The 21,379-nt window shown below is 35.5% G+C and overlaps 1 protein-coding gene across 1 annotated transcript in view; it reads right to left on the bottom strand.

Annotated features, from left to right (window-relative positions):
- Positions 1-21,379, bottom strand: part of ANTXR2 (ANTXR cell adhesion molecule 2) — a 161,081-nt gene that overhangs the window by 44,461 nt on the left and 95,241 nt on the right. The window contains exons 15-16 of the mRNA XM_059922783.1: positions 18,249-18,416; positions 17,851-17,931 (exon numbers count right to left, since the gene is read on the bottom strand). Coding sequence (XP_059778766.1) covers positions 17,851-17,931; positions 18,249-18,416 — 249 coding nt within the window. The remainder of the gene's footprint in view (positions 1-17,850; positions 17,932-18,248; positions 18,417-21,379) is intronic.

Here is a 21,379-nt window from a genome sequence, read left to right as displayed (position 1 = left end):
TTATATGTATTTATTAATTATTGATGGCCTCATGAAATGTCTAATTACTAAAAAAGTATGAATTAATTTAAACAGATTTATAAACAATGGACCAAAACATTCAACCTACAAGAGATTGTTTCATTCTTCAAAGATTATTATAGCCTACTGTCTGAGAGCCAATGCACAAGGTCCTGGGGTTATCCTAGTGAGCATGACAGGAAAAGTCCCATCTTCATGGAGCTGCCTTGATTGGAATTAGATAAAAAGACAAGATTTCAAGAATTCAAAGGTATCTTTGTGATCATTTATTTCTCTAAATACAAATGAGAAAACTGAGGACCAGAGAGATGAGGAAATGTGTGCCAGGTTTCAAGCTAATCAATGACAGTATAGAGATCACACATCCTCTGACTCTTAATGTAGTGATCTTCCCAATATGCCACCAAGGGCTTTAGGAATTGCTGTAATTCTACCTTCATCCCATAACTTACCTCCCCAACTCCCAGTTTCTTGCTCCAGCCTAGAAAATTACTTGCAATTCCTGGAATATACAAACTATTTCATGCATCTTGTGCCTTTGAGCATGCTCTTCCTTTCGGAGCCCCGAATTGAGGTGGCGGTGTAAGTTGCAGTATAAGAAGGCATTAAATTACGTGACTTCTGAGGTCCTTTATGATGCAGAAGTTCCTTATTCCACACAGCTCATGAACTTTCTGTGGAATTTACTGCCACTTCTAAATATTATCTTTTATTTATAGATGCATGCGAGGTTAAATTATTTAAAGTATATATATATATAAATAATAGGGTAATATGCATGCATTCTGAATACATTTGTCCCTCTGCCCTCAGTATCCACGGGGGATTGGTTCCAAGATCGCCGAGGACACCACAATCCACTGATGCTCAAGTCCTTTATATGAAATGGCAAAGCAGTTGGTCCTCCCTTCCCACGGTTTCTATATCTGCAGATTCAACCAGCTGAGGATTGAATTTCAACTGTACATGCTAAAACAATTTATAGATACAAACATAGATAAAAATTGATCATTCTGGCCCCAAGAGAATCAGATTCAAAGCTGGAAATTTTAAAAGCACTTCTCTACTTGTATAAAAGCCCTAATGCACTCAGTTACTGACTGAATAGGGAGAAGGATAAAGTGCCGCACTGAACAAGGATGGCATGGCACGATGGGGCACTCACTGAACTGGAAATAAATAAAACCTGGGTTTGAATCTAGGCTCTGTTATTTTTCAGCAGTGTAACCTCGGCAAATGCACTAAATTTCTCTGAGTCTCATATTCTTCACCTATAAAATGGGAATAAAATGACACCTAACTCTTAGCACTAAGAGTTGACCACACCTAACTGAACATACCTAAGACATAGTAGGTGCTCAATGACTGAATTTGAGTCCTCAGTATTTCCCATGAGGAGAAAGTGTCCCCTCTTTCCTGAAATTACGAGTGCCCTCAACAAGCGCAATGCCGTGCTTTCACCCCCATCAGACACATAAACACTCCCACACATGCATGCACATATGAATAAATACGTGCGTTCACGTATATCTGTATTGCCAGTCTGAGCTTCAGTTATCTATCTAAATATTCCTAAGAAGCAAGGAAGACCCCTAGGCCCCTGACAAATCAGGAAAAATACATGAAGCCATGTGTCTCTATTTTTTTTAGCTAATAAACCTAAGTTGGTGTTCAAAAAAAAAAAAAAGGGATTTCTAACAGCAAAAAGTGTTATTTTATCCAAGAAACCACTTAACCACTTGACAATCCATCAGGCTTACTATATCATCATTTTCATGTGATTCTTTTTGCAACTCATGATGAAAGACTAGATATAAATATAAAAGCATTGATACCAGGTAAAACTGTACAGAAAAACACATATTATCTCCATTCCTATCCCAAATTTCATTTGGTCATGTTACTACCCAGCTCCAAAACTTTACTGGTTCTCCACTGCCTATAAATGAAAATCTAAACTCTTGATACATGCAGATTTTTGCATTGTCTCTCCAATAATTCCAGTGTGCAAAAATAAATAGGTAGATAAAGAAATAAATGCTATTTCATTTTCATGTTTTATCTTATTTATATTTAAAGCTAATCATAAAAGGAAGAAAACACTGCTGTAAAGAGTAAACATAATATATCTCAAAACCAAATTTGTGGTTTTAAAATTATAGACAATAATATTCAAGTCACTGGCTATAACTTGCTAGTGAAATTCAGTTCACAGTCATCAGCAGTAAGATATACTTGTAAAAATTAATTTAGTGTGTTGTATATTTTCATTACAGATATTTTCATTTTGCTCAAATACATGGAGAATTTGAAATATAATTCTGAAATCATAATTCTGAAGCTTTAAGCCTTATCTGCTTTTTGAAGATTTCCCCTGGAAGAACTGCAAGCCATTTTTTCATAGCCTCCCTAGCCAAAATACTCACAATTAATACAGTTAGTTGTAGTTTCACACTGAAAAGTATCATGGAATTATAACATAGATTTAATAGTAAAGGGAGATAAACCTGACAAACATGAGTGGAACAGCCACAGTGGGGAGAAAAAAAGAAATTTAAGGAAAGGCTGCTTAGTCATTTCAAGGTTCAATCTGTTTAATTCCAAATGATTAGGTCTGCAACAGTGGAATATGGAACCATACAAACATACAATTGTAGTTTATTACTTAAATAAACATTTAATTCTCCTATTGCCTGCAAGTTTTTCAGAAGAATAATCTCTTCCCCATTTTTCATTCCTTTTTCCTTTTTATTTGCTTCTTTCCCCCTTTCTGCTCCTAATCTTCCCTTCTTCTATTTCATAATCTGACATTTCCTCTTCAGTGAAGTATTTTGTATGCTGGTAAACATGAAAGTAATATTATTCAGATTTACTGCTGTTGCTATGCCTAGGAATTTTATTTGATTTATTGTTACTTGTCTATAATTCCTAACTGCCCTACAGTAACTGTCAAAAGGTGAAGGCCTGAATATTAACCCAGGGAAATCTTTGAAAGATGTAAATGAAAATATTTATGTAAGATACACACACACAAACACACACACTCTTCTCTCTCTCCTAAACCTCTCATCTTATAAAGGAGCATCTGACGCCAAAGCATGAACAGTGTATTAAGGGCTTAACTTCAGTATTAATAACTCAGATTTAAAACTCTCGGCAATTAATTAAGATTAATGACAGAAGTCAGCCCCTTTTCCCCAATGTAACACTTCCTCCCATCTCTTCAATTCCCCACTCCACTGACCCTTCCATGCTTATTTCAGCATGAAAACCTGAGGTCCTGAAACTTTGATCCTGTTATCTGCTGCCTATTGTATCTGAGATTAACGAAGTAGACATTAGCAAATTTACAAACAACAACTCAGCTGCCCTACTTTAAGCAGTTAATGCAAAAGAAACTAATCTAGTTAAGAGCATGGGACTAGTTCATAAATCTGGATTCAGAGGACAAATAAAGCCATCACACTTCTTCTGGAGAGTAGGGACTGAGTTCAGTCACCAGCCTTCTTGTCACTGTTGAGAAGCCAGTGTTTCTATAAACTGGACTAATGAGACGCTCAGGGGCTTCCCTGGTGGCGCAGTGGTTGGGAATCTGCCTGTCAATGCAGGGGACACGGGTTCGAGCCCTGGTCTGGGAAGATCCCACATGCCGCGGAGCAACTGGGCCCGTGAGCCACAACTACTGAGCCTGTGCATCTGGAGCCTGTGCTCCGCAGCAAGAGAGGCCGCGACAGTGAGAGGCCCGTGCACCGCGATGAAGAGTGGCCCCCGCTCGCCGCAACTAGAGAAAGCCCTCGAACAGAAATGAAGACCCAACACAGCCAAAAATAATAAATAAATTAATTAATGAATTAATAATGAGACGCTCAGAGCTGGCATAAGCCACATGCAGGCCTGGACAGAAGATGATAATGCAAGAGACTGACATTACAATGTATGATTTCACTGGGATAAATATACATCTTACAAGAATTTCAATCACTGAAAACTTCTCTTGGACCAAATATGAAACAAAGATTAAATCTGTTTTTTAAAAAATGAGAAAAAGGCAACTGCAAGCAAGATAATAATAACATATCCTGATAAAGAGAATTAATAAATATTATGAGCCTTCATCTATTCAGAATTCAACCTAAGAGAAAATAATTGTGTCATGCTCCTATAACTCAGAAAATGTTCAATAGATTTAATTATAAATTAAAAATTAATCATCCTCCCAAAGTGATAAATCTTAGCTCCACAGAAATAGCATTTTTATGTATCAGCATCCTCAGCCATATCTTTTTAAGAGATAATTCAAGTTTGTCTAATTTAAGAATTGCTCTGATGTCTTAGCTTAGTTTCAGGGTGGAGTCCTGATAACAAAAAACGTTTATGTTCTACAAAGTCAAAATGATGTATCTCTTAAGAATCATTAGAGTTTACGCATAAATTCATTCATAGCTCATTTTTACTTTTAATCAATTATAATAAAACTAAAAGGGACATTAGTACACACAATTCTGTTCATTGAATCAACATCTTGTGCACATTATAGGGAAATATTGTGAATTTTTGGCATAGGACATCATACCCAGAATTAGAAGGTTAAGGTCTTGACCTTACCTGCATTGTGGAAACCATGGGGTCTGCAGGCCTCAGCTTAGATGCATGACGTGAAGGGTAGTTAGAACAACTGGGAGTAAAGTTAGAATATGAAAGCCATACATAAGGAATACACTAATCCAGTTAAGACATCCAAGATGAAAATTCATATAAGCTTTCAAAGACATGCAAGTAGAATGGAGGAGGGAGGATAGAATTGTTTAAAAATGGTGTGTATAGTGATGATAGCAAAGCAGTGAAACTCTATATGGTCTCTAGAGAAAGTAGGATGAGAGAAAACATAAGATCAAGGGTTAAACTGTAGGAATCAACCGATGTTAGGAGATAGAAGAAAGGAGAGAAATGAAAGTGTTAAAGATAATTGGAGAGTAATTGCACTGTATTCTCGACCTCTTATCTGTATGCTATGTATATAAATGTGCTATTTTAATTTTTTATTGAAGTATGTTTTACAGATTTAGTGACTCTGTCAGTTAAGATAGGATATGATATGATATGTGTGTGACTGCAAACCAAAATGTGCTTAATACTGGACAGGATTATGAAAAAATATTCAATATATAATATGTACTATTTTCAGTACACTAAACTGCTTTTGAAGAAGAATCATGGGAATCTAAAGTTTAGGAAATTAGAACCATCTTTTTTTCACATATTTTCTAAGTGAAAAGAGCTCTCTAGAGTGAGAGATATGAGGTATAATCAGTGAATAAAATTATTTTGAAATGCGAAAGAGTTTGTCAAACTATCCCAATTTCATTAACTGAAAAAAAAAAGCATTAGGAGAAACAAAAAAGAAATTTCTTATAAACCTTTGAAATAAAAAAACAGTTAATTTTTAATCCAAAGTCAGATAAATAAAATGGTAAACAAGTGAATGTCCACTGGCACTCTTAAACATAATTTGTTGCAAAGTTTGAACAGTAGATCATTTTTATTTTGTACCTCAAAGTTTACAACAGTTTCAAATTTCTCAAATGTTAGAGGCTGTGATTTGATTTAGAGAAGAATTAGTGGAGAATATATGTTTATGTGAAGCAATTTTAAAGATGATTTACTTAGACTATAAGTGTATATTATAAAAATTATAGTATTTTATTTGGAAAAAGAAAAGGAAATGAAAGCTATTTAGCCAAAATGTCATTTATTTCTCCTTAAAAGTATATATTTATGTAATGTATTAATATAAATTCATTTTTAAGAAGGGGGCAATAAATCTTTCTACTCAGGCCGATTTTCGTAACTGCATTATGAAGGTTGCCTTAAACTAAACTTATAAATGGGGGTCTGGTAGACATAAAGACACCATCATTATGCACTCTGTTAAAGTAATAAACTGTCTACAAAATAATGTACTTTTTTCCCTCCTTGGACTATATCTTTTGAGCTCTAAATTGAAAACTGAATATTTAGCATACACAAAATAATACAGATTTTTGTAAATTATTAGAAATTTTAAAATGATTTATTTAAATAAATATAAATCTAATCTTCTGTAATTAAAATTACATAAAGGCTACACAAAAAGCACTCAGTCACAGGAAAAGAAAGGTTAAAAATTCTATCTTTGCTGACATTTCTGCTCCCAGTTGGATGATTTAATTGATGTCCTCAAAGTGCTCAACATCAAAGCTGAATATTGAGCCTAAGAAAATAATATACTTAGCCCTGGACAACCAATGCTAACTCTTGATATTTTCAAAGTATTCTTTTAGTGTGCTCACTGATGACAAAAAAGGTTTATTTCTAAACTCAGTGCATTAATTTGAGGATATTTAAACTAATTTAATAATTTTTGTCTCGATTATCAAAGCATTGCTAATCAACATTAACCAAGAAATATCTCTACCTAAACTTATAAATTAATACATAACACGTATATGATGCCACTAAATACAAGTTATTTTGGATCAGAGGGGTAAAAAGCCAATTAAATATCTAAGTTCTATTTATACTTTCTCTGAAAAAAATAAAGCTTTTTGGTAATTTAAATGATTAAAATTTGCATATTCTGTATTTCACTTTAGGGAACCAAACTGAGTCAACACTTTTGCCAGCTTATATGCATCATTAAGAGATGATTTTATTTAAACTATGAAATGGTATCAAAAAGCACTCTATTTCATGAATTTGTTATTTTCCACCGAAACAGACATTAGTTGATGACATACACACTGAGAAAATATGTTGTATAGGAATATATATACACATATATTTACATTAAACATTTTACACACACACATACAAATATACACACATACACACTCATAAATCAGACAATGGAATTGTAACAATGGTGTGTTCATGACGTGAGTTATTCTAGTAAAAATTTGTCTTTCAAATATGTATAAACTAAAGTTAATTCCTTCTACTAATTTAAACGGGATAGTTAAGGTATTTTAAGGATGCCCTGAAATATAATGACAAGAGGTAATAAGAATGAAAGATACTGGTGGTAACATAAGGGATAGAAAAGTCTAGTGGTACTTTTTTCCAGTGATGTTGCAACATAATTGGCCTAAAGGACCATACAAAATTTCAGAATTTATAGAAATAAAATGTAAGCAATCACTTTACAATTTTTAAATTTTTTGATATTTTTCTTTCATTTAAGTATAAAAAAGGAAAAGTATGAAAGCACTGTGGCATTTTGTGTTCAACAGGACTGAGTCAATAAGGCTAAAATAAAGGGCTATCTTACAGCACCTAAAATCTATTATAAAGTTTGGCTATAGGACACAAAATATTTACACGGAATCGAAAAACTAAGTTTAAGAATGCAGTCATTATTGATACGATGTATAAAATAGACAACTATGAGAACCTACTGGGAACTCTACTCAATGCTCTGTGGTGACCTAAATGGGAAGGAAATCCAAAAAAGAGGGGATATATGTATACGTATAGCTGATTCACTTTGCTGTACAGTAGAAACTAACACAACATTGTAAAGCAACTACACTCCAATAAAAATTAAAAGAAAAAAAAGAATGCAGTCATCAGCAGCATAATTCCAAGCACTGAAAACATCTGACATATCAAATCATCTGAGTGAAGGTTTCAAACTGCTCAGAAACACACACAAGTGGTTTACGTTTTGCGAATGTGATGGGGAACTTAAAGGCAGTGTGGCACAAAATCTCTGCCTTCCAGATGCTTCTTCAATCTGAAGATGAAGTGGTTTGATAGCACAGAGCCCTGGGTGATTTGTAAGCATGATAGAGTTCAGAGTGATCCTTGGGAAGGTAAGAATCCTTGAAGAAGGTGCCATTGAAGAGGGTGAGGCAGTTTGTTTTGACCATGAGAATTCAGAAGCAGGACTGACAGAGGAGTGAACATAAATCTAGAACTGGAAATGTAAGTCAGAGGTCCAGCCTGAATCATCTGCCACTGCGGTTATCAGGCTTCTGTGGTGCCTTTTAAATGAACCTGCGCTACCTATGTTCTCAGGTTGGGTTTTTGTGGGTTTGTTTTGTTTGTTTGTTTGTTTTTTTCTGTAGATTTTTTAAAAATCAGAGGACTGGCATTGAGTTCTGTTATAATGAACATTTTTCTTTATAAAAGCAGTACCATCAATCATTTTAAAAAATGAAAATATCTGCACAATTAACAGAAGTCCTCTCCACGTAATAAATTTAGGTTAATTGGAAACTACGCATTTATGTTGCTTATTTCACCACTGACTGACGAAATCTTTGCCACATGCCAGCGTTTCTCCCCAGGCCATTGCTCCCCAGCTGCACCCACTCCAAAGGCCACCTTCAAGTCAGCACCTTTCCTTTATCTCAGTGGTGACACAGCTATTTCCTCAGGTGAGGCAGCCTAAATATTATTAATGATAAAAATTTACATTACCATGGAATCTTTATTACCTTACCATACCCTGGAGCTTCACTAATATTTTAAACAAATCTGTTATGCCATAGATGTGTGTGTGCAGAATTATGAGTTTTTGCAATATTCCCAGCGAAAATTATACAAATCCTTAAATTTTTTTCCGGCTGAATCTAGGTGGGAGAGGGGGAACTTCCTCAAAAGAGAAAAGCGCTTCCGTTAACATGTGATTCTTACTTTTGATTTTTAATACCCAACTATCAGTATGAAGCCTTTATAAATGGGGGAAAAAAAGTCAATGCAATTTTCTAAATTTTGTCTTACTAAAAAATGAAATACATCGGAAAATATCGAATTCTATTTCATCTCCATGTAATAAAAAGCCCTATAAGTTTAAAAACAGACATAGTGGGCGTACTTCACGGATGTTACTATCACTAGGATTCTATTATTGCCGTATTTAAATTTGTCTGCTTACTGGTGAACGAGGGGCTGCGGTCTGAAGGTTAACATAACCTCGATTACAGACAGGAAGCTCCTTGGAGATTTAATTGGTTTGTGGAACAGCTCCCAAACTAGCGCTGCGCTTTCTTCTTTCTTCGCTTTGCTGCTTCTCTGGCTCTCTCTTCTCAGATAAAAAAGGAGAACGCATGGTAATGCATCATTTATAAATTACCTTGTTATTGCAAAAACAAAACACCGCTTTGAAAACCAAACAAAACTCCTGCTGCGGACTCCAGCATGTTTGAAAGAGGCCCTTCAAAAGAGTCCAGGGCTTAATGGAGGTTATGTGGAGACTTCGATCTGTACCTGCTGTCCCCCGTCACTCCCTGGAAACTTGGCGGCAGATGTTGCAGCGTTAAGTTGTCTCTGAAGTGGCTTTCTGTCCTCGTCTCCCCACCGCCACGGAGTCAAACTGCATTAGATCTCTTTATTTGTGCCTAAGGCAAGTTAGGGAGCGCAGCTGTGTCCACCCCAGCTCCTACCTTTGGTGTTTCAAGCCTCCAGGCAGCGAGTGTGAGACCAAAAACAGTCCTGCCGCTCTCAACTACCTCCGCTGACAATCCGGCCGCTCGCTGCGGGCCGGGGCGGCCGCTGCCGCCGCTGCAAACAGATGTCGGTGACAACCTGCTCGCTCACACCTGGACGCGCACGGCGCGCTGCAACATTCATGACTGCGAAGAGTTGCAGCCACAATCAAAGCCCGGGCCCGGCTGCGTGCAGCCCGCGGACCTCGCCACCTCGGCAGGGGCTGGCGGCGTCCATAGGTAGCGGGAGCGAGGGGCAGAGCGAGAGATCTCTCGCGCCACTTGGATTCTTGATGCCTGAACTTCAATTACTTGATCAAGGACTTCAATTCAGCAGTGCATTCTGCAAATGAGCCCGGTGCGGTCTCTGAGCCATAAAAGGAGAGCATTTGGCTTGAAATTCAGCGTGATGGGACTTGCACAGTAAGTGTGCGTGACTCCCAATTTAGTCCTACGTACCCTGATTTGTTTATTAAACTAAACTCTCAAGAGGCAGAATCTGCAGTAAACAATTTATAAATAAATGACAAGAGTGGTTTCCAAGATAGAAAATACGCCGTTGACTAGGCAGAGGTTGTGTTATTTTGGAACCATCAGCCACAACCTGAAAACAATTGTGTTTTACTGTCTCTCCAACAGTGTAGTTTGTTGTGTCTTTTTTTTTTTTTTTTAAGAGAAGTGTGACTATTCCTTTAAAATTCAGAAATGAGAAAGCATTCTCATTTGTTTCTTGACAATATGAAACAAACTGCATCCATGTCTAATGATATGAACATGTTTCCTAAAGTCCTCCTAATCTCTACAATGTACAAATTACTTTAAACACACACACACACACACACACACACACCCCTCCTATACCATTACACACAGTTCATAAGAAGCATAATCAAAAGTAAACATACACAAGCCTTTACAAGCACAGGAAAATAACAAAATTATTTGCAAAATGTATTCACCAATTTATATGTTGATAAGAAAGTTTCTCTTAAAAAGAACTGAACTTGAATAGCTAATAACATTTGTTCCAATGAACTATTTGATATGCAGAGACAAACCTTTTTAGTCGAATCAATATCAATACATATATATACCTACATATACCATATATATAGTACACATACCATATATATAGTATTTATGAAATCTTTCATGAGTAGTCTGAGTAATTTGAGATCAATATTTTAACTTAGTTTAATCAAGTACTGATTGGTTTCAGGGGAGTAACTTTGAAGACAGAATTTTACCCTTCCTTATGTTGATGGAACCTAATCATAGGTAAGTCTAGTTATCTAAAGCTATCAGAAAAAACTCCAAGACATTTTCTCATTCAACGATTATGCCCTGGCTTGCCTAGAAAATCCAAAGCAACAAATGGCCAGAAAACTAGAGGACACTGCTACTTGGACATCTTAGTCTCCTAAATTTAAATTTTTCTCTACCCCATGTAATCCTATGAGACAAACCATGTCTGTATAAACTAAATTGATAAAAACCATAGAGTTCAGGCAGTTTAATTTTTGAGAGCTTCACTAACTAGCCACGGTAACTTCTACCACTAACAGAAGGTAACAGTGAGCCATGGTCTTTTTCTCATGCATAGATAAAGCATTACCAAAGCAAATCACCCCACCTTTATATCATACATTAAAATTAGCTGGGCCAAATATCCTCTAAATCCCTTATTCTCTTTCTGCCTCTGAGTCCTCAATTTCTTACTAGGTAAATAAAGTTTCTCAAATGAAAGCTACTTTAAAGCAAAAAAAGTACTGGAATTTTAAAAATATTATATGTTTTTTTTTTAAATAAAATTTGTGGGATGCTGGAGTGTCTACTATAATACAGATTATGCCATGCACCATGCAAACATGATTTTATTTAGACAAATAATTAAATATTACTTTTTGGATAATAATATTTGATGTATTCCAGTTATTATAAAGTCTTTTAAATAAAATCCACCAAATATTTACTATGATTAAGTGTCCTATGATTGGTTCAGATTCTTTGGGGCACAAATACACAGAGTCACATGGGTTGGCCTTACCAATAACAATACTTACTGTGTTCATAAGGAAAAGAATAGAGCAATTGAAAAACTTCATTCGGAAGAAGAAGCCAAAAAGAAAATAAGCACAGTGTATAAGAAATGCATAAACTGGTATAAGAAATTAGCAACTGTGTAAGTGAAAGCATAGTGAAGATAAATGTGTTTGAGAAGAAACAGATTAGATGGATGAATGAAAGGAAGGAAGGGAGGGAGGGAAAGCAGGAAGGGAGGGAGGGAGGTAAGGAGGGAGGGGGGAAGGAAGGAAGGAGTGGGGGAAGGAAAGCATTCTAGAGATCATACAACCGAAACAGTATGCTGACTTCCTAAAACATAATGTAAATATATAACAATTGTAGGGACTCTTCAGTTGTCCTAATAACATACAGAACACTAATTCTGCCACAGTATTGGAATGATTCTTGCCGGGTAATTCTATAATTTAATCTCTGAAAAAATACAGGTTATAGTCATGTATGTATGGGGGACAGGAATTTTATATTGGAATTAATTCCATCAAATAAAGAGGATCTGATAGATGATGTGGAGTTGAAAGAAACTCAGATATTCTTAATAATCTTTGTGAAACATGAAAAATGGGGAGATGAGAAATAAAAAAAAGGGGAGGGCAAAGATCTCCCAGGTTTTCAAAAGGAAAAAAGTTATATGCTGATAACTATAGATTTGACATCAAACCCCAGATCAAAAAAATAATAAATATTATAAAGGATCATAGCAAGAATCAGAAGCAAAAGAGCAAATCATATCACACTTACCTAATTTCCACGATCAAATAATTTTGGATCACTGGTTTGGTTAGATGGGGGAATACATAAATATATGTTCAGCAAACTATTAAACAAATTAAATTCAGCAAACTATTTAACAAAATTTATTAAATATCCTTAGAATAAGATGGTAAACTGAGTTTATACTATTGGTGGGCTCCTAGCTTTACCGTATTCATGTCAATTAACTGTGTGGAGTGTCAACCTGTGGGCAAGGCTCTCATGGAGTACCCCACTGAGGTCTGAACAGTGGCTTGAACTAAGTGACAAAAATTCTGGAAGCAGCAAAGCCATCAAGAATAGGTACTATGAAAAAAGATTAAGTCAGACTGTGTCAGGCACATATAGAATCATATATTTGACGGAAAAGCAAATCAATTAATTGCACTAACAATTGGTATTTACTAAGCTTAAAGTCCTGCATTTAAATAAAAACAAATTAAAAAATCATAAATCACATCTATAGGTGAAGAGTGAAAAAATTGGAATTTTAGTTAATAACACAATAAAAGTTTACTATCTTTTGTCTATATTTTTGAAATACAAAATCTTTGAAAACTGAAAGTTTTGTGTTAAGTTTGTCACCAAAACCTAACCTTAACTAACTTGAGAGTATTTATGGTCTATATTTATCCACTTGTAGCAATTAATATTTCTGTAGCAGAATGTCTCAATAATGAGCTGAGGAGATGATGCTTTACATGAAATATGATATATGGACTGTATCAGATTCCTAAAATCTGAAAAATTCAGAATTCTGAAACAATTTAACCCCAAGAATTAGAATAAAAGGCTTTAGGATTTTATTAGACAGAAGTGTGACCAAATTACTAAAAAACAAAGGAAATTTTGGTCAAAATAAAGGAAGCATTACTCTTCAATCATGGAAAAATGAATGATGACTTAACCTGCTGGGGCAACATGTAGAATATTCTAGCACTATAATTTAAGAAGAATGTTAGATTTACTTGGTATCTAACAAAGTGCTTGGTACATGTTAGACACTAGATAAATATTTGTTGAATGAATAAAAGAATGAGTACAATGCATCATTCAAAAGCACAAATATATCAATTTATCCAAACTGAAAGATTTCTTATCGTCTATTCCCAATATCGATATCAATATCGTTTATTCCTTTCCATTCTGGTTTTAATCCCCAACTTCCAGAGTATCTTTTCTTTTTCTTTTCTTTAAAAAGAACCTTTAATAAATGGTCCTGGGAGATAGCCTCATCCACCAGAGGGCAGACAGCAGAAGCAAGAAGAACTACAATCCTGCAGCCTGTGGAACAAAAACCACATTCACAGAAAGATAGACAAGATGAAAAGGCAGAGGGCTATGTACCAGATAAAGGAACAAGATAAAACCTCAGAAAAACAACTAAATGAAATGGAGATAGGCAATCTTCCAGAAAAAGAATTCAGAATAATGATAGTAAAGATGATCCAGGACCTCGGAAAAAGAATGGAGGCAAAGATCGAGAAGATGCAAGAAATGTTTAACAAAGATCTAGAAGAATTAAAGAACAAACAAACAGAGATGAACAATACAATAACTGAAATGAAAAATACATTAGAAGGAATCAATAGCAGAATAACTGAGGCAGAAGAATGGATAAGTGACCTGGAAGACAGAATAGTGGAATTCACTGCTGCAGAACAGAATAAAGAAAAAAAGAATGAAAAGAAATGAAGACAGCCTAAGAGACTTCTGGGACAACATTAAACGCAACGACATTCACATTACAGGGGTCCCAGAAGGAGAAGAGAGAGAGAAAGGACCCGATAAAATATTTGAAGAGATTATAGTCGAAAACTTCCCTAACATGGGAAAGGAAATAGCCACCCAAGTCCAGGAAGTGCAGAGAGGCCCAGGCAGGATAAACCCAAGGAGAAACATGCTGAGACACATTGTAATCAAATTGGCAAAAATTAAAGACAAAGAGAAATTATTGAAAGCAGCAAGGGAAAAACGACAAATAACATACAAAGGAACTCCCATAAAGTTAACAGCTGATTTCTCAGCAGAAACTCTACAAGCCAAAAGGGAGTGGCATGATATACTTAAAGTGATGAAAGGGAAGAACCTACAACCAAGATTACTCTACCCAGCAAGGATCTCATTCAGATTCGACAGAGAAATCAAAAGCTTTACAGACAAGCAAAAGCTAAGAGAATTCAGCACCACCAAACCAGCTCTACAACAAATGCTAAAGGAACTTCTCTAAATGGGAAACACAAGAGAAGAAAAGGACCTACAAAAACAAACTCAAAAAACTTAAGAAAATGGTAATAGGAACATACATATCAATAATTACCTTAAATGTGAATGAATTAAATGCTCCAACCAAAAGACACAGGCTCGCTGAATGGATACAAAAACAAGACCCATATATGTGCTGTCTACAAGAGACCCACTTCTGACCTAGGGACACATACAGACTGAAAGTGAGGGGATGGAAAAAGATACTCCATGCAAATGGAAATCAAAAGAAAGCTAGAGTAGCAATACTCATATCAGATAAAATAGACTTTAAAATAAAGAATGTTACAAGAGACAAGGAAGGACACTACGTAATGATAAAGGGATCAATCCAAGAAGAAGATATAACAATTATAAATCTATATGCACCCAACATAGGAGCACCTCAATACATAAGACAACTGCTAACAACTCTAAAAAAGGAAATCGACAGTAACACAATAATAGTGGGGGACTTTAACACCTCACTTACACCAATGGACAGATCATCCAAACAGAAAATTAATAAGGAAACACAAGCTTTAAATGACACAATAGACCAGATCGATTTAATTGATATTTATAGGACATTCCATCCAAAAACAGCAGATTACACTTTCTTCTCAAGTGTGCATGGAACATTCTACAGGATAGATCACATCTTGGGTCACAAATCAAGCCTCAGTAAATTCAAGAAAATTGAAATCATATCAAGCATCTTTTCCGACCACAACACTATGAGATTAGAAATCAATTACAGGGAAAAAAAATGTAAAAAACACAAACACATGGAAAAATAAATAAATAAATAAATAAAATGGTCCTGGGACAGCTTACTATTAACACACACAAGAAAATAATAAAATTAGTACCTTGCTTTACCTTATTTACAAAGATAAATTCCAGATGGACTAAAGGTAAAATTTTTTAAAACTTTCTGAAGACAATACAAAAGAACATCTTTATGACATCAGAGTAGGGAAAGATTAATTAAACAGGACACAAAGTGTAAATCACAACAACAAGATTGATCAAATGGACACCAAAAGACACTTATCACAGAGTATTGTCAAAAATTTCTCTTCCCCTGGACTTTGAAGGTCATGTTTGCCCCAGACTATCTTGTAATCCACAAACCAGTGTTCTTGGCTGCCTCAGAGATTTTGTTCATGATGCTTCATCTGTGGAAATACCCATTCCACCTAACTTCACCTGATGAAACCCTACTCATTTTCAAAGATAGAAGGCCTGTATTTTTGAAGAAGCATTCCCAAATTCCTCCAGGAACAGTTAATCTCTCTTCCTCTATACACTCAAGAGTACCTGACACCTGCCTATAAATGGCCCAGATCACATTCTGGAATAAATTTTATTTTTGTATGTATCTTGTTTCCCAAACAAATTTTAGGTTTCTTAAGGGCAAAGGTTATAGTTTGTACCCACTCCCCAGTATCACCTAATGCCATTACTTGTGCATATTTATAATGCAAAAATGATTGAATTAAGTCAAAATTAGTACGAGTGAAAAAAGGCCAAAAACTAAATTTTAATCATGAGAGTTAAAAGAATACAGAAAGTACTGACAAGAGTCCTGGAACCACTCTCTGTTTTTGCTAATACATCTTTAGTGCTAGTACTATACCCAACACTCAAAAGGATGAAACTTATTGAACAAATGAGCTAATGTCTAACTTGGGGGACAGAAAACTAAGATAATACATGAAAACAATTTAAAAACCTGTAAAGTAAAAGTCTAGAATATTGAAGAATAGTGTTGTTATATGTTGTTCCAGAAGCAGAACTCCAGATCATGCATTAATTTAAACAGAGGCACAAATTTCATTAAATATAGGAACTTTCTATTAACCACAGTGGTTTGGTAATGAAAGAGGCTGCTTCATAAACCACCTGGTTCTCTCTACTTATGGTCCAAGCAAAGGGTAAATGATCTGTTGGGAATATTCCAGGAATATTTTCTTAAGTTGCTTCTCCAAATGGCTGAACTCAGATGTTTATAAAACTACCTCCATCTCATAGAAGTAAGATCTAAAAATTTAGATGTTTTGGTATTTTAAACACCTAGTTGGAATCATATAACACTAAATATAGCTTGGCACTGAAAAATAAATATTAATCTCATCAATTTTTTCATCCTTTAAAAAAAAAGCCCATCAGACCTGAATAACCTAATGTCCTCTGAAGCTGAAATGAATGAAGTTCATGCACTTGTTAAAACAGAATGATGATCACGTTGACACACAATGAAAAGATTCTGTTATTATTACTAACAGTATTGTGTCTCTGAACCAAACCTGCTCATTGTTACATATGAAAAGGTTTTGAACTATTTTTCTTATATCGATACAACAGGAAATAGTGCTTATATAGTAAAGAAATTATAAAGCTGGAGTAATTCTAGCCAAATTTCCAAAAATAAAAAAGCCTCAAAAGGCTTCCTTGGGACTTCCCTGGTGGCGCAGTGGTTAAGACTCTGTGCTCTCAATGCAGGGGGCCCAGGTTCAATCCTGGCCAGGGAACTAGATCCCACACGCATGCCGCAACTAAGAGTTCGCATGCCACAACTGAGGAGCCCATGTGCCTCAACTAAGGAGCCTGTGGGCCGCACCTAAGACCTGGCGCAACTAACTAAGTAAATAAATATTTTTTTTAAAAAAGGCTTCCTTGATAGGGAAAATGCATACACATATATGTGTGTATGTATTTATGTATGTATTTTTATACATAAGTGTGTGTGTGTATCTCACCATTGCAGATGTCCATAACGCTTTATAACTTGCAAAGCACTTTCACATTTTCAAGAAATTAGATTAAATCAACTTTGAAGGCAGGAAAATTCTTATTTATACCTAAAGCAACAGAGGATCTGAGGCATGTACCCCAGGCCTCAATGCTAGTAAATGTTAGGAAGCCTTACTAATCCCCACTCTGTCCTCCCCGCTGGGTAAAACCTCAGAACAGAACGTGATGTCGTCCAAGTCAAAGGCTGAAGCATTGAGTGTGCTTATTAAAGTATGTGTACAGTGGACCTTAATTTTTATGTTACTTGAAAAGGGCCTCGTGTTAAACTGTGGCTTGAAGACATATCCTAACAATAGATAATCATTTATTAAGCACCCTACGTAATAGGAATTTGCATGAGACAATAATAATTCCTTCTTCAGCTGTAATGAGGACTTTAGGTTCTTTTTGATTATTATTTCCCTCCCTTCCTTATACACACCTGAGCGGTCACTATTTTCCTAACACATCCCCACATACAAACCTCATCTCCTTCCTGAGGTCGCATCAAGGACACCCGGTCATACTGCCTCCGCAACAAAGCCCAGAGTGCATCCAGCCGACCCTAAAGGGAAACATGATCTGTAAATCCCTGCGGAAGGTACTCGGCCTCTGCTTGTTAAATAAAGGAGCTAAAATGAAGAAGGTAAAGCCTTATTTTCTCCTCTCATTTCTTTCATAAATTTAATGAATAAATAAATAACAAAAATGGAGTTTCTTGTTACTGAGAAATATTCAGTTGTTATAAGGTAAACTGAATGTCTGTTATTTGATATACCTTGGTTCTCCTGCGGATGGTTGGGGGCGGCGGGCAGGGAGACTAAAAGGATTACACTTTCTCTAGGAAGTTGCCATTAAATCCCACAAAGTTTGAACAGTCACCTTAATTGGCGTGTACCACTTTGTCTGAGGAGGCTGGAGTGTGGGTTTGGGTCGAGGTGGTCTGGGCCTAAGGGGCTCCTCTGGTTCTTCAGGAATGGTCACCACAGCATTTTTGGCTTTCTCTAGCCTTGCACCTTCCTCCGTAGATCCTTTATCACCCCAACGAACCTTTAAAACAAGGGGAAATACTGATATCAGACATATAGTGGCCTAGAGGAACAGGCTCTCGTTTAGTTGGTTCTTTGATTCACCACTTCAGAGTCCAAAGATGAGTAGGTATCCTAGCTCCAAATTCCTACTCTTCTGAGATTTAATAGGTTTCTCACCACTCATGTATTTAATATTAAGATCCTAGAAATAAAGATCCTTTATAAAAATCTGGCATCTATTAAATCTGATGCAGCCATTTCTCCATTGTTTCAAATAAGGAGTTAATTTGTGTTTTACGTACGAAATGCATGACAGTGTGTAACTCTATTCTCTAATTAGGTATGTTCTCCTTCTAGCTAAACACATACCCATATATACTGATGACACTGGGTGAAATAGATGGTAATGATGATGATAATTAGCATTTATTGAATGATATTATGTGCCAAGCTGCATTTAATCCATACAAAAATGCAATGAGATAGATACTATGTTTTTGCTTCCAGATGAGGAAACTGAGACACAGAGAGGTTAAGTGATGAGCCCAAAGCCACACAGCTAGTAAACAGCAGGACAGGGATTTGAACATATGTAGTCTGAAGGGGGCAGTAAGTTTCAAATAGGTTTGAATTTTACAAATATATTTTATACAAAGGAGTTAATTTTTCCTTCCAAACTTTCCATCAAGTTTGACTAAGGCAAAAAGTATGATTTAAAATTTAGCCTTTGGAAGTAAAATAATTATATATTTTTTCTCAACTTTGTAAAGCTCAACTTTGTAAAGTAGCTCTCAGTCTTTACTTCCTCTGCTCATATGAGTATGGTTATTTGACATATCAATTTTTCATTGAGGAAGACAAATCTGAAAAGACTCTGCTTTGAAGAGAAAAATTCAGGGACACCAGGGAATTCCACAAATTTGGGAGGATTCCTTTCTCTGAAAAACCTAGACATTGAAAACAAGAAGGTCAAATGATGTTTTCTTTATTTTTCAATGAAAATTGGCTAAATTTTAGCCAAATTTTTTCATGTGTGGGCATGTGAAGAAGTGGTGGCCCCTGGAGAAAGGCTTTGTCCAACCAGGAACAGTAGAGAAGTCTAAAAACCAAGGACATTACCAAAGAAGACAAAGATAAGTGAAGCTCTAAAAAGAAACAGGAAGGCCTGTCCAGGGCACACAGTGGCTCACCAGAGTTGAATAATTTCTACAAAAAAAAAAAAATGATTAAATGCTTTTTAAAAGCATTTTAATGACCTGAATTAGTGGGTAGGAATACAGATGATTACTGTTCATAGAAAGATCTATTCATAGCTTTTTGATAAGGCTTACTTAGATGTTTTTACCTTTTTTTACTACAATTTTAGAGTAGGTTTTCAATTTCAAGTGGACTCTGTTGGGTCATTAAAATGTATCTGTATCTTTCAGTGTTATCAGTGGTACTAGAATGTTTTTTATGAGGTCGTTAAACTTGTTTTAAACACCATTAAACATTTAGAACGAGATAGTTGGCTTTCCTTCCAGAGAAATGACCTTCTCTTTCAAATCACAGTGTCTTCACCTAGATAAACTAAAACTTTAAAAATCTTTAGATATATCTAAATTGAACTAAAAAACTTTAAAACCAGGACACATCTCCTGCAGTTGTAAAGTCTCAATTTTAAGGGAAAAAACAAAAAACAAATGAAGATACATAGTCAAATAAATATATGAGTATCATAACAGAGAGAAGTAATTCAGAGTAGAAATATAAGTAGGTAAAATTTAGATCCATTCAGAAATGATAGATTTTTAACTTAGATTTTAACTAGCCCAGGCTTCACAGTTGATATCCTAGAGGTAATGGTACTCATATTCTTCCTCCAAGTATCGTTGTACCATTCTCAGATAAAGAACACGAAGACAGTTGAATTAGAGTTCTGACCCAACATCGCATTTCTAAACGTGCGATACATAGTTGCTAAGGTCTAAAGGAAATGCATTAAATAAATCCATTAGTGTTAGTTCATGAAGTAGCTGTTTTAACATTATTATCACCATCACCACAGACAATACAACAATCAATTCTCACTCAAACTAGGAAACACCTTATATAGAGTTTTCCTAAAACGCTTAAAAGCAATTAAATATATATACACACTTATATGTATAAATTTTAATATTTTAGTTTGACCACATTGAGATAGTCAAAAAGGATAAAAGAATAACAAGAATAGATTGCTAAAGGCAGTTTTAACAGAATTAATATATCTGACTTTTTACTATTTAAAAAAAAGTGCAAGCTTGATAGCTAAATTCTTCCAATTCTGCTTGGCTTTCATGATAAACAATGAAATTCCATAATTTCCACAGCATATTTGGAGGTTGTATCATAAAGGAGCAATTTCAGAACTGAGAAAAGAAACAAAAACAGTTTCAGGCGGAACTGGCAGAAACACACATTTGAAGCCATTAGGTATTGTGGATCAGTTGTGCTAAGAGCTGTTATTAACATCAGCTCAGTTCCAGCTTTCTGCAAACTGCGATTATGATAGTGTTTAAATATCTAGGAGGAAGAAAAAATTTCTAGGTAAAATCCCTATACTGGCTTAAAATAACATTGAGTTATGAAGATTTATTCTTTAGTTCAGATGTGCTCATAATTTCTATAATTCCTTTCACTTTCCACAGTTTAAACTGGGGAATTTTTTTTAAGGAAAATACTTTTCAGGTTTGAATAGGCACGGTTTTTTTTTTTTTTTTTTAATAGGATTTTTTTTTTTTTTTAAGGAATTCCTTTATTTTTATTTTTTATTTATTTATTTTTGGCTGTGTTGGGTCTTCGTTTCTGTGCAAGGGCTTTCTCTAGTTGCGGCAAGTGGGGGCCCCTCTTCATCGCGGTGCGCGGGCCTCTCACTATCGCGGCCTCTCTTGTTGCGGAGCACAAGCTCCAGACGCGCAGGCTCAGTAGTTGTGGCTCACGGACCTAGTTGCTCCGCGGCAT

Source organism: Balaenoptera ricei, chromosome 5 (assembly GCF_028023285.1).
Source record: "Balaenoptera ricei isolate mBalRic1 chromosome 5, mBalRic1.hap2, whole genome shotgun sequence".
Lineage (NCBI taxonomy): Eukaryota > Metazoa > Chordata > Mammalia > Artiodactyla > Balaenopteridae > Balaenoptera > Balaenoptera ricei.
This window is presented reverse-complemented; position numbering and strand designations above follow the sequence as displayed.